The 11,781-nt window shown below is 59.7% G+C and overlaps 1 protein-coding gene across 2 annotated transcripts in view; it reads right to left on the bottom strand.

Moving 5' to 3' along the window:
- The window catches only part of CAMKK1 (calcium/calmodulin dependent protein kinase kinase 1), a 32,829-nt gene extending 23,433 nt beyond the window's left edge, over positions 1-9,396 (bottom strand). The window contains exons 1-4 of one of the 2 annotated variants that reach the window (XM_024235518.3): positions 9,284-9,396; positions 1,613-2,015; positions 666-713; positions 170-223 (exon numbers count right to left, since the gene is read on the bottom strand). In XM_024235518.3, the coding sequence (XP_024091286.1) occupies positions 170-223; positions 666-713; positions 1,613-1,972 (462 nt within the window). In that variant the 5' untranslated portion in view covers positions 1,973-2,015; positions 9,284-9,396. The remainder of the gene's footprint in view (positions 1-169; positions 224-665; positions 714-1,612; positions 2,016-9,283) is intronic. The other variant, XM_054535376.2, reaches the window with a different exon arrangement.
- Between the last annotated feature and the right edge of the window lie 2,385 nt (positions 9,397-11,781).

Genomic DNA, 11,781 nt, shown 5'->3' on the forward strand with positions numbered 1-11,781 from the left:
GCTTGCATATCCCCAGGGTTAGGAAGCTCATTCCTTTGCATACTCCTAGGGACAGGGAGCTCATTCTCAGGCAGCCCTGTCTTCTGTCTCCTGAGCACAACTCCTGCCCCGCCCCTCAGCCTTCTAGGGCCTGGCTGGGGCAACACCTCCCTCCTATCCCCAGACTCACATAGTGTCTGTCTTCACTTTCGTTGTAGGCCAGCCTCACCACACCATAGGCACCCTGCAGACAGGCATCAGTCAGCCCCACCTGGACAGGGCAACCCCTCCTAGGACCAGCTCAGGAGGTGGGGAGCCAAGCAGCTCTGGTCTCTCCTGCACCCCATCTGCACTTCCCACCACCAGCTGGCTCACAGGCAAATATTGTAGCAGACGGGGAGGGGACTCCTGCGCCCTGGTAACTGCCCCTGCTTGGCTCAACATGGCTCCATGCCTCCCTCAGTCTCTCCTTGTCCACTGTCAAGAACTCTGGGAGTCAGGAATCAGGAGTCATCTTCCACCCTCCCCCTGGGTACCTGGGTACTTCCCACAGGGCACGAAACTGTCCTCACCTCCCGGCTAGGACTTGCCTGGCTCTGCCTCCCGTTCCCTCCCACACAGGAGAAAGAACAGCGCCAAGCAGAGAATCCCGAAGCCCCCACTGCTCTCGGCCTGCCCACTCCTACCTTGCCAATCTCAGTCTGCAGCTTGTACTGGTTCAGCTGCACGCAGTCCTGTGGGGGAAGAGCGAGCACCAGGTGGAGCTGGGTCCGGAGGCAGCACTGCTCCTACCTCAGAGCCCATTCAGGGTCCAATTCTGGCCATAGGCTCCTCATTCCCGGACCCCCAGGTCTCACGAAGCTTTTGAGTTTGGATGGGGAAGTTGGTGGTGCCATCGCCCCCGTATGTGATGAGAAGACGTGGCTCATGTTTGAAAACATGGATGGTGACGCCATGGTTGTGCTTTATTCCCCAGAGGCAGTGGTGAAGGGAAAACGCTAATTCCTGTCTGGATTCTGGAGTTTGGAAGACCCCAATCCATGAGAAACCCATGAGCAACTATTTCCAGAAGCAGCTGAATGAGAAGGTCTAGACTCCAAGGACAAGATGAGGAGCCCTGGGCACAGAGGCTGAGAGCCTGGGTTCAGGCACAGAAAGCTCAGCCCCTGACATCTGTAGACTGCTTAGAACCTGAGTTCACTTTCAAACCTAAGTGGCAAGAACTCCAGCAGAAGCCTAGAGGCTGGAGGCAGGCTGGCCACTTCTGAGTCACAGCAGACTCTAAGAGGCAGAATGAGAGGCGAGGGGTGCAAGCTGGGGAAGAGTTAGGGGGTGGGGGGACACAGCATCTATCTTCACATCTCTAAGAAGACTACACAGGGGACCAGGGAGAGACCTACTTCCTAGGCCTGGGCTGGGAGTGGGAATAGCAGGACTTAGGGAAGGCAGCCTTTGGCTCAGCTGGAGCTCCCCTGGTTGGGAAGAAGCTATATTGTTAGCTAGTGATGTCCCCAGCTCTGAGGGTATGCAAACCAAAGCTAGATAGCTGTGTGGCACAGACAGGGGCAGGAAAGAGTCTTCATTGCAGACTACTGAGGGGCTCATGAACAACCCCTCGTTCTGCCCCACCAACCTCTGCATCTGAGATGGCCACGTGGTGGGACTCGATGGTGGGCCTCCGCCAGGCCCGGGGGGAGATGTGGCTGGCAGGCCCCGTGGCATAAGGCCCAGCCCGTGCCTCCAGATAGCTTCCTGCTGGCCGCTCCTGTAGGGAAAGCTTCCTGGCTGAGAGGCTAGGCCGGGCTGGGAGCAGTCTTGAAGTACTGCCAGGGATCACAGAGGCAGCTCTGGCCCGTGGCGGAGGGTCCACACCGTTTCTAGTAGGCTCTGGGCCACCATCTGCCTCTTCCAAGTGGGTCACATCGATGGCCGCCACCCGTTCTACCAGCTCTGCCCGAGGATCCTGGCAGCAGACAGCTGGACCCCCCTCCATTGCTTCAGTCAAGGGGGGTCTTCTGCGTAGCCTTGTTGGGAACCTGAGAAAAGAAGGCAGAGAAGGCTTCACTCCTGGGTGTCAGGCTGGCTACCAGGTAAGGTAGCCACAGCCCTGTGGGTCCCACCTCCATGCCTTTGCCCTGGCTGTTCCCTCTACCGGGATTGCCAACACCCAAACTCAAGTCTGTCCCTATGACCTGAATGAATTCACATCGGTTCTGCTGCATGCCAGCCCTCTAGGCCTCAGTATCCCTGCCGGTAACAGAGGCAGTCACTTCTGCCTGCTGGCTTCACAGGGAAGCAGAGAGAATCGAATATTCTGGCATCAGGACAGACAGGGCAGGAGCCTGGAGGCCCAGCAGCACTGGAAGGGGCAGAGCCCAGGGTCAGCTCAGCCCCAGCACAGCATGCAGCCCTGTGAGTCATGAGTCCCAACCCTTGACAGCAGAGCACTCCAACACTGCCTCCTGGAAGCTGAGCTAGGCACTAGTAACTCAGAAGCCTTGCTAATGCTTCAGACCCACCCGCCTCCTCCAGGGAGCCCTCCCTGATGTTTCAGCCTCCTACCCCCATCCTTCTCACTGCTTCCAGGAAGACTTCCCTGGGGCTCCCGACTCCAGCCAGCCCTGCCTCATTGACATCTGTCAAAACAAGGGGATGGGCCCCGCACAGTGACTCACGCCTGTAATCCCAGCACTTTGGGAGGCCTAGGCAGGCGGATCACCTGAGGTCAGGAGCCTGGCCAACACAGCAAAACCCTGTCTCTACTAAAAATACAAAAATTAGCCGGGCATGGTGGCATGTACCTGTAATCCCAGCTACTTGGGAGGCTGAGGCAGGAGAATCGCTTAAACCCGGGAGGTGGAGGTTGCAGTGAGCAGAGATCACGCCACTGCACTCCAGCCTGGGAAAAGGAGCAAGACTCTGTCTCAAAAAAAAAAAAAAAAAGCAAGGGGATGGGAATGAGGGGAATGAGGGGTGAAACAGGGGCATGACATCCCCTGAGACTCATGTTCTCAAAGTCACTGTGTGGCGGCTGAAACATCAGGGAGGTGACCCCCAGCCCTCACCTTCAGCCATGACCCTGGGCTACATCCTCACCCCGGACTGAACCCTGACACTCAGCCTGAGACCCCCATCTCTGTCCCAGGCTTGTAGAGCGCTGGCCATGCCCAATCTGCCGCCCTTCCCCCTGCTTGCGCTGGACTCTGCGTCTTCTCAGGAGAAGGAAGTGAGTGAACTCCTGACCCTCCATCCTTCCTGTCTGCTGGTAACTTCCTCCGAACCGACACAGCAACTGAGAACATGGGTCTCAGGGAGACCCAGAGTACGCATGGTGAAGTGCCTGCTCCACCCCTCGTTCCCCATCCCCTTGCTTTGACAGATGTCAGTGAGGCAGGGCTGGCTGGAGTCCACTGGCCACTGAGGAGCCAGGGCTGGGTTCCAGTCCTGCCTGCTGACCTACCAAGGGGCCCTAGACGAGGTCCTTCCCAACTCTGAGCCCCAGTCTCCCGACTTGTCCTGTGGATTCCCTGCCTTCCCATATTTCCTAGGCTCACAGCAGGGTGTGGAGGTAGACTGAGGGTGAGGGTGAGGTCCAGACCTGCTGTGCCTGGTACGCAGTGTGTTGAATGAGTGGAAGCCTGGAGGCGGTGGGGCTGGTGCTGACATGGAGAAAGGAAGAGAGGAGGCTCCACACTGGGAACAGGAAAGGGCATGGAAGCTGGACCCAGAGGAGGGAGAGGGAGTTAGTGAGGCTGGAACATCAAGGAGGCCTTCCTGGAGGAGGTGAAGGAGGTGAGAAGGCTGAGTGAGGCAAGAGTATCAGGGAGGCCTCCTTGGAAGAGAGGGCAGCAGACAGTGAGTGCGGCTGTGGCACAAGGAGGCCTCCCTGGAGGAAGTGAGAGGAGACAGTGAGTGGGGCTGTGGCACAGGGAGGCCTCCCTGGAGGAGGTGAGAGGGGACAGGGAGTGGGGCTGTGGCATAAGGAGGACTCCCTGGAGGAGGTGAGAGGCTGTGACATAGGGAGGCCTCCCTGGAGGAGGTGAGAGGGACAGTGAGTGGGGCTGGAGCTTCGGGGAGAGCTTGGAAACCAGACAGCATAGGAAGGAGGAAGCCAAAGCTGGGAACGCCCTCCAGGCCCCATCAGGCTCCTCCCAGCAGGTGGCCCACCCCTCCGCCCCTTCCCCTCACTCCGCACGCCTTGTTTTGCCCTCCCAAATGTAAGTTTCATGAGATTAGGACTCTCATCTGCCTTGTCTCCAGAAGATCATCAGTGCCTGGCATGTGATAGGAACTTGATAAATATTTGTTGAATAAATGAGTGGTTGCCATAGTGATTGTTACAGCCCTGTCCCCATTAGACAGATGAGAAAGCAGCCTCAGAGAGGCAACCCCAGCAAGCCTCAGGCCCCAGTACATATAAGAGAATGAACTCCAGAGTCAGGAGCTCCTGCTCTTTGGCCCTAGGCAGGGACTACGGGACTCAGAGCTACCACAGGCAGAAGCCACAGGCTGTCCAGGCCCATAAAATTTGCGTATTTCCTTAAGGTTGCCATTCTAGCAAGAGGCCATCCTCCTTTAACCTTGAACACCTTTCCCTGCTTTTCTTAGACAGGTAGAGGGAGGCCCAGCGGGTGGGGGTGGGCCCGGGGTCACCCAACAAGTCAGGGCAGAAGGCTTCCTGTTCCAGCCTGAGCCCTGTTACCCGGTCTGGCGCCCAGGCTCTGAAGCCAGGCAGCCAGGCTGCACCCTTTCCTGGCTGGGAGCCCGTGAGCAGGTGGCTTCGCCTCTGTGCCTTGGGTTTTCCTCGCCTGCAAAATGGGGTTCTAGTGGGTCTCACCTCACCGCACGTGGTGAGATGCTGAGGAGGGAATGCCCCTAAGGCACTCAGAACAGGGCCTGCCACTAAGGAGGTGCCGTAAAAGTGAGTTGTTGTTGTGCTGCCGCTGTTGTGATTGCTCGGGACACGCTGCAGCCCAGATGGATGCGCGGGCGGGCGGAAGGCGGCTGCGAGGGCTGACGTCAGGCTCCCCATCCCTCCCTCCCGCCTGGATCAAATTCAGGTGACTAAGCGCGTCTGCGAGGGAGGCGGCCAGCCGGGGAGGCCCGAGGTTCCTGCCGCGTGTCCAGGAGACAGGGCCTGGCGCCCCGGCCGCGTGTGTGAGGGCATGTGTCCACACAGGAGGGAATATGTGTGCGCAGGCTGTAGACCGGGGTGGCGGCGTGTGTGTGTGTGTGTGTGTGTGTGTGTGTGTGTGTGTGTGTGTGTGTGTGTGTGTGTGTGTGTGTGTGTGTGTGTGTGTGTGTGTGTGTGTGTGTGGGGGGTGGGTCCCCACACAGGAGCGCACTGCATGGAGATGAAAACCTCGGTGTGATGTATGTGTGTGCAGGTGTGCTTATGCGCATGTGTGCCTGCAGGTCTCCGTGTACCTATGCCCAGGGTAGGGGGGTGGCCCGCACCCCTGGGGGCCCTGGGAGCCTGATCCCAGAGCTCATATCTGGACTGTTCCCCATAGTCACTGGTCCCACCAGCCTGGCACTGACTGCTGGGCTGGATTCTGCGCCCCAGGAGGAAACCCAGGCCCATCTGGAGGCTCACACACGGGGTGTCTCAAGGCCCTTCCCGAGCTCAGGCCTCAGTAGATACTCTGTGGAAACTTAATTCGGTGGATAACTAGGGCCATGTAGGCAAACAGAAAGACGGACAGACAGGCTGGGACCCAGGCCCATGGTAAAGCAAAGGATTCCTACCGGCATGGGCACTGGCTTAGTCCTGTGGCCATGAACAGCCAGACTCAAGCCCTCCCTCTTTGGGAAAAACTACTGCAATCCTGTCCTCCCAGGCTGGGGATCTGCTGCCTCAGACAAGTCATTGAGCCTCTTGGAGCCTCTGTTTCCTAACACGTGCATCAAGCAGAAGGCCACCGTCCTGCCAACTCCCAGGGCGATGGAAGGAACAGAATGAGGTATGGACACAGGAGTAGTTTGTGCCACAGCACTGTGGGGATGTGGCTGTGTCTAGAAGCGTCCAAGAGAGCCTTGATGTACAAGGTCCCACCCCACCTCTGCCCCCAGCTCCAAGATGGCCTGGCACATACCCCCCACCCAGGTTTCTCCTCCCAGGCTGTACCCACCCCCCAAGCATCTGACCACTCCCAAGGAATGTGGGTCCCTGGCTCCAGACGCCCGCGTGGCCTGGCTTCTTCCTCAGGACATGCTCCATCCAGCTGCATCCCTCAAAGGAGTCCCAGAGCAGGACAGAGCAGGCAGACCCCGCTGCCATCCACGCGGGTTCGAGTAGCTCCGCCTGGGAGGACTTCAGGCTCTGGTCAGGCCTCATTCTGAGCTCTGGAAGGCCACTGTGAACCCCAGTGCCAAGCCGAGGCAGGGGACCAGCTACGTCCAGGCGAGGCGATGGAGAGCCCTGACCAGCAGAGGACCAAACAGAAGGGAAAGCCGCAGAGGTGGCGGCCACCCAGGCCAGACACAGAAGGTGGTCCTCACATCCCTGGGCCGCCTCACTGGAGCCGTGTTTATGATCCTGACGAGTATCTGGATGGCCCTGGCAACGGGTGCCCTCCGCAGCTCCCACCCCCACCCGGGATGACTCAGTCCCCTTGAGGGAGGCCCAGGCGTCTGGTGCCAAGTCATGCTTGACGACTCCTGCCGTGAGGACGCCCGCTCCCACCATCCCCGGGGAGCCCCCAAGCACCGATACGGGCTATTGCCTGACTCAGCACAGCCACCCCCAGCGCATCGTCCTGGCCCACCCACGGAGGCTGATGGTGTCCAGGCCTCACCCTCTGTCCCTCTTCATCCTCCACACCAGGTCTATGCCTCCAGCCCCACTCTTTCCAGCTAGCTGCCGCCTCCCCGTCCATGTTCCCGAGCAGCTCAGATCCAACAGGCCCCAGATTCAACTCAGCATCTTCCCCAAACCTGCTCATCCTCCTCTGTCTCCATTGCGAGACGGGTACCACACCCTCCCCATTCTTTCCCAACCTAGGCCAGCAATCCGGGAGCCCTCCTTGTCACTCGTCCTTTCCCTGTTGCCACACTTACTCTCCACTCCAGACACACCACAGCTTCCCAAATTGCAGACTCTGTTCTGCTGCCAGGCCTCTGTACAAGCTGTGCCTTCTGCCAGGAACACACCTCCCTCTCCTCTGCTGCCTGGAGGACAGCTCAGACATCGCCTCTTCTGAGAGCCCTCCCTGATCTCCCCACTACCGGCTGGGTGAGCTCACCAAGTCAAACCCCTTAGAAGTCCAGATTCTACCCACTGCTTCGTTTCCCGCCATGTCGGTCTTCCCTGACTCCAGGCTAACACCTCCACGCCACCCTACCCCATCCTCCCCACCAGCTGCTAGAGGGATTTCCAACATGCAAATGTGGTTACAGTTCTCCCAGACCTGGCCTTCCAGGAACTTGGAATGTCATGGATAGAGGATCAGAAGTGGCTTCAGACTGGGGGTGGGGGGGGGGGTGTCACAGGCTAGGGAGCAGCCAGGGACATGGATGTCTGGGATGCAAGCACAAATAGTCACGGAGCACCTGCTGTCTTGCCAGGCTCTGTGCAAGCCTGTGTGGGGAGATACAGCAGTGAACCAAAAAGACCAAGTCTCTGCTCTCATACAGTTTAATTTCTCGTGGGGGCAAGAAGCAACAACCAAGAAAACCAGTGATTCACATATGATATGTCAAGTGGTGCATACTAGGAAGAAAAATACAGCAGAGTAAGAAGGATCAAGAGAAAGGGGCTGGGAGATGCTGCTGATACAGTGTGGTTGAGGAAGGCCTTTTGGGTGCAGGATTGGAGCAGACACCTGAAGGAAGGAAGGGGGAGTAGGCAGTGTAGCTACCTGGGGAAGAGCATTTAAGGCGCAGGGACCAGCAGGTGCAAACGCCATGAGGGGACAGTGCTTGCTCAGTATGAAGAACAGCAGGGAGGCTGACGTGGCTGGAGTGGAGTCTTCCCCACATAAGAGGCACCTGATAGCAAGAGGAGTTACATCTGGCGAGAAAGCCCCCTCACTCGTGCTGGCCTCAGGGATGGCTTCCTAAAGGAAGTGGCACCTGAGCTCTCTTCTGACCACTGAGCAGGATTTCAGGACGAGGAGAGGATGGAAGTTCGCACGGTGCATAGGAGAGTCATTTCCTCGCTGGAACTCCGGGCTTGGTTTGGGAGTGGGGAGAGCTTGGTGGACAGAGCCCAGGAGGCCCCCAAAGCCAGGGGGAGGTTGTGAGCAGAGGAGTGCCTCCGTTAGGTGAGGTTTAAAACGACTCCCGTGGCTGCTGTGAGGACTGATGGTGGGACACCGAGGAGGAGGAGGAGGCGAAGGGTCCCCAGAGTGTGTGCGCCTGGGACGCAGTGGGGGGTCAATTTGTATGTACTGGAGGAAAGAGGGCAGGGCTTGGGGAGGCCAGTGCCACTTCCCTGGGATCCTCCAGCGCACAGGCTGTGTGTCCCTCCCACACTCCTGTGCCCGCCCTGCAGACACCACCAAGGCCCAGTGGTGTGGCCTGTGACACAGCCTTCTCTGCACAGCCCTGCAACGCCAAGACTTGAGCACACCCCCTCCCCTGACAGGCACACGCCCGTGTCCGCGTGACCCGCCCTCACACACCACTCCATCCTGTCCTGCACCCCCCACGCAGACACAGGCACACTCTCGCGTCCACGTGACAAACGCACACCCGCCTCCAAACAGCACACGCAAGTCCCTGCGCACGTGGACACCCCCCCAGCCACCAGCCCTGCGCTTCCCGGGCCCCGAAGCCGCAGCGCCCGCCTCTGCCGCCCCCTCTCGCCCCAGCCAAGGCAGGACCCTGCGCAGCCAGAGCCGCGCGCCGCCGCCGCCCCATTCATCTCCCACCCCGCCCCCGGCTCCTGCAGGAAGACGCTCCGGAGGGCCGTGGGAGGAGCGCTCCGCGGAGAACCGCACGTGGGTGCCCCGGGCCGGGCCCACTCCGCACAGACGCGGCCTCCACCAGGAGCCGGGCGCGGGGGACGGTGCACCGGGGATGGATGCGGTCCGCAGACAGAAGCGGGGAAGAACGCAGACGGCGGGGCACCCGCGGCGATGCGGTCCCGGTGGCCGGCGCAGACCCGAGCAGACTCCGCGAGGCACCTCGCAGACCCGGCCCCGCAGACAGAAGGGGAAGGATCCCCGCCCTGACCAGATCCCAGCTCCCTCGTAGACGCGGCCTCGCAGACCCCCACGCCTCTCTCTTGCAGGCTCGGGGCAGGTGTTAAGGCGTTCGCCCTCCTGCTCCTAGCCCGCGTCCCCTCCCCGCCGATCCCTACCTGGGCGCCGGGCGACAGTCTCCGCGGCCCGGCGGGCGGCCCCGCTCGCTCCTGCTGCGCGCCCTGCCCCGCCCCACCGCCTCGCTGGGGCCCAGATCGCCGAGCTCAGCCCGCGGGCGCCGCGGCTCCCGGCAGTGCTCGTTGCCCCGCCCACCGCCGCGCCCGGCCCGCGCTCATTGGTCGGAGCGAACGGCCCCGCCAGCGCCGCCCAATCGGAGCCCGGGACTCCCGCCCCCTCCTGGACCAAGGGACCGCGGCGGGCTGCGCTGTAGGGGCCCTCCCTCCCCTGCGGCGGGGCCGACCTCGCCACGCCCCCGGCGTCCTGGGGTCCCCGAAGTCCCTCCCGGCCGTGGCGTGGGCCCTTCACCTGGGCCTGCAGGGGACCGTGCTTCCCCGCCAAACCCTTTGCGCCCCCATCCCGGCCTGCAGGAGACAGAGCGCCCCTCCCTCCCGGGCGAGGCGCGGTGCGTGCGAGGGAGGGGCGAGGCCCTGGGAGGAAGGCCCTGAATGGCAGGCCCAGGAGTGCAGCTTCTGCGGGGCGGGGGCAGAGAGGCCGAGAGGTGGCTTAGCACAGAGTGAAGTGCTTGCTCGGTGAGCCGGCGACAGGAATGGCCTAGTGAGGGCCGAGGGAGTGGAGGGAACTCAGCAGGACAGTGAGGTGACCTTCGCTGTGGCTGTTCCTGGGGACTCTGCCCCCACCTCTTCCCCTAACACCTCCGCGTGTGAATCCTCTGGCACCACCACTTGCCCCATATCCTTCCCCCAAATCTAACCTCCTGTGTCCCTGTCTCGAAGTGGAGCCAGGAGCCTGGGAGTCACCTGCTGCTGCCTCCCTGTTTCCTGCTCCAACCAGTCCATCTCCAGGCCCTGCCATGCTGCCTCTTAACTATCCCTGGAATCGGCCCACTCCTCTCCACCCCACTTCCCCTCCCTTAGCTCAGGCTACCACCATCTTGCCCCTGATTGCTGCAGCAGCCTCTGCCCTGGCCTCTAGCCCCATCCAGTCTCACCTACTACTAGCCTTTCTCTACCTGGCAGCCAGAGCAAGTTTTCAGGAACGCAAGTCCACCGAGAGGCATTTTCTATGGCTCACCCTGAGAATAGGTCTAATCAAGCCCTGTATAACCTTACTCCCAACCACCTGCCTGTTTAACGCCTACTCGTCTTTCAGGGTTCAGTTCAATCCTACTTCTGCCTGGAAACCTTCTCCATGACCTCCCCACTTCCAGCATGGGTTAGTGGCCCCACCCAGGTACTTCCTTGTACCTGGCATCTGTTTACCTGCCTGTTCCTCATCGGGACTGGGAGCTCCTGGATGGCAAGCTCTGTGCCTGATTCGCCCAGCACACAGCCTGTCGCATGGCATAGGTGCTCAATGGATGTTTGTTGAATGAATAATTCCAGCAACTTCTGGGTGTGGCTTTTGACCTCATGGTTCAGGATAGCAGCTAGAGCTCCAGCAATCACATACGCATTCCAGGCAGTGGAGTGGAGAAAAGGATGAAGAAGAGGGCAGAGGGTCTGCACCAGCTCTCTTTTCGGGAAAGTTCCCAGAAGTTGCCACATGGCACTTTCACATATACCACTTGAACTTACATGACCAGACCCAGCGGCAAGAGGAAGCTGGGAAATGCAACTTCCATTCTGGGTAGCCACATGCCCAACCAAGAACGAAGGACTGAATTGCTACAGGGAGAACAGATATCCGGAACAACTAGTGGACTCCACCATTGAGAGGGTGGATAGATTGAGGGGCAGAGCCCGACTGTATGCCAGGCGCTGTTTACAGGTCTTTCCTCAACCCTGCTAAAAGCTATTATTGTCCGGGGGCAGTAGCTCATGCCTGTAATCCCAGCACTTTGGAAGGCTGAGGTGGGGGCGTATCATTTGAGCCCAGGAGTTTGAGAACAGCCTGGTCCACATAGTGAAACTGTCTCTATTTAAAAAAAAAAAAAAAAAAAAAAAAAAGCTGTTATTATCCTTGACTCACAGAGGAGGCTTGGAGACTTAAGCCACTTCCCCCAAGGACACACAGTGAACTGTGGCAGAGCTGCAGTTGAAACTTGTCTTTTCCTTGCACACCAGACAGGCTGGAAAGTCAGGAAAGGGTGTGTCCTAGGAGCTGCTGGAAGGAAATCTTTCGACAAGGAGGGCTTGGACAACAATGTCAGAAGCTGTGAGGCCAAGCAGGATATGGGGCCCAAGTGTCTGCTTAGACCTGGCAACCAGGACACTGCCAGTGACCTTGGCAAGGGCACCTAGGAGAAGTGGTTGGGGTGGAGGCCAATTGCAGAGGGAAGTGTGGACCGGTCTTTCTGGAAGGTTGCAGTGAGGGGAGAGGGGGCAGAGCTGCTGGGGAACCTGGGCCAGGACGAGGCAGAAGAGGGGGACAGATGTAGGGGTAGGAGAACGGAGGTGGCTTCTGCTGGGCAGCCTCTGGGCTGGGTGGTGAGGCTGAACACAGAGGAGGGACCCTTTTCTGCTCACTCGGAAGGGAG

The sequence above is a fragment of the Pongo abelii genome, chromosome 19, assembly GCF_028885655.2.
Source record: "Pongo abelii isolate AG06213 chromosome 19, NHGRI_mPonAbe1-v2.0_pri, whole genome shotgun sequence".
Lineage (NCBI taxonomy): Eukaryota > Metazoa > Chordata > Mammalia > Primates > Hominidae > Pongo > Pongo abelii.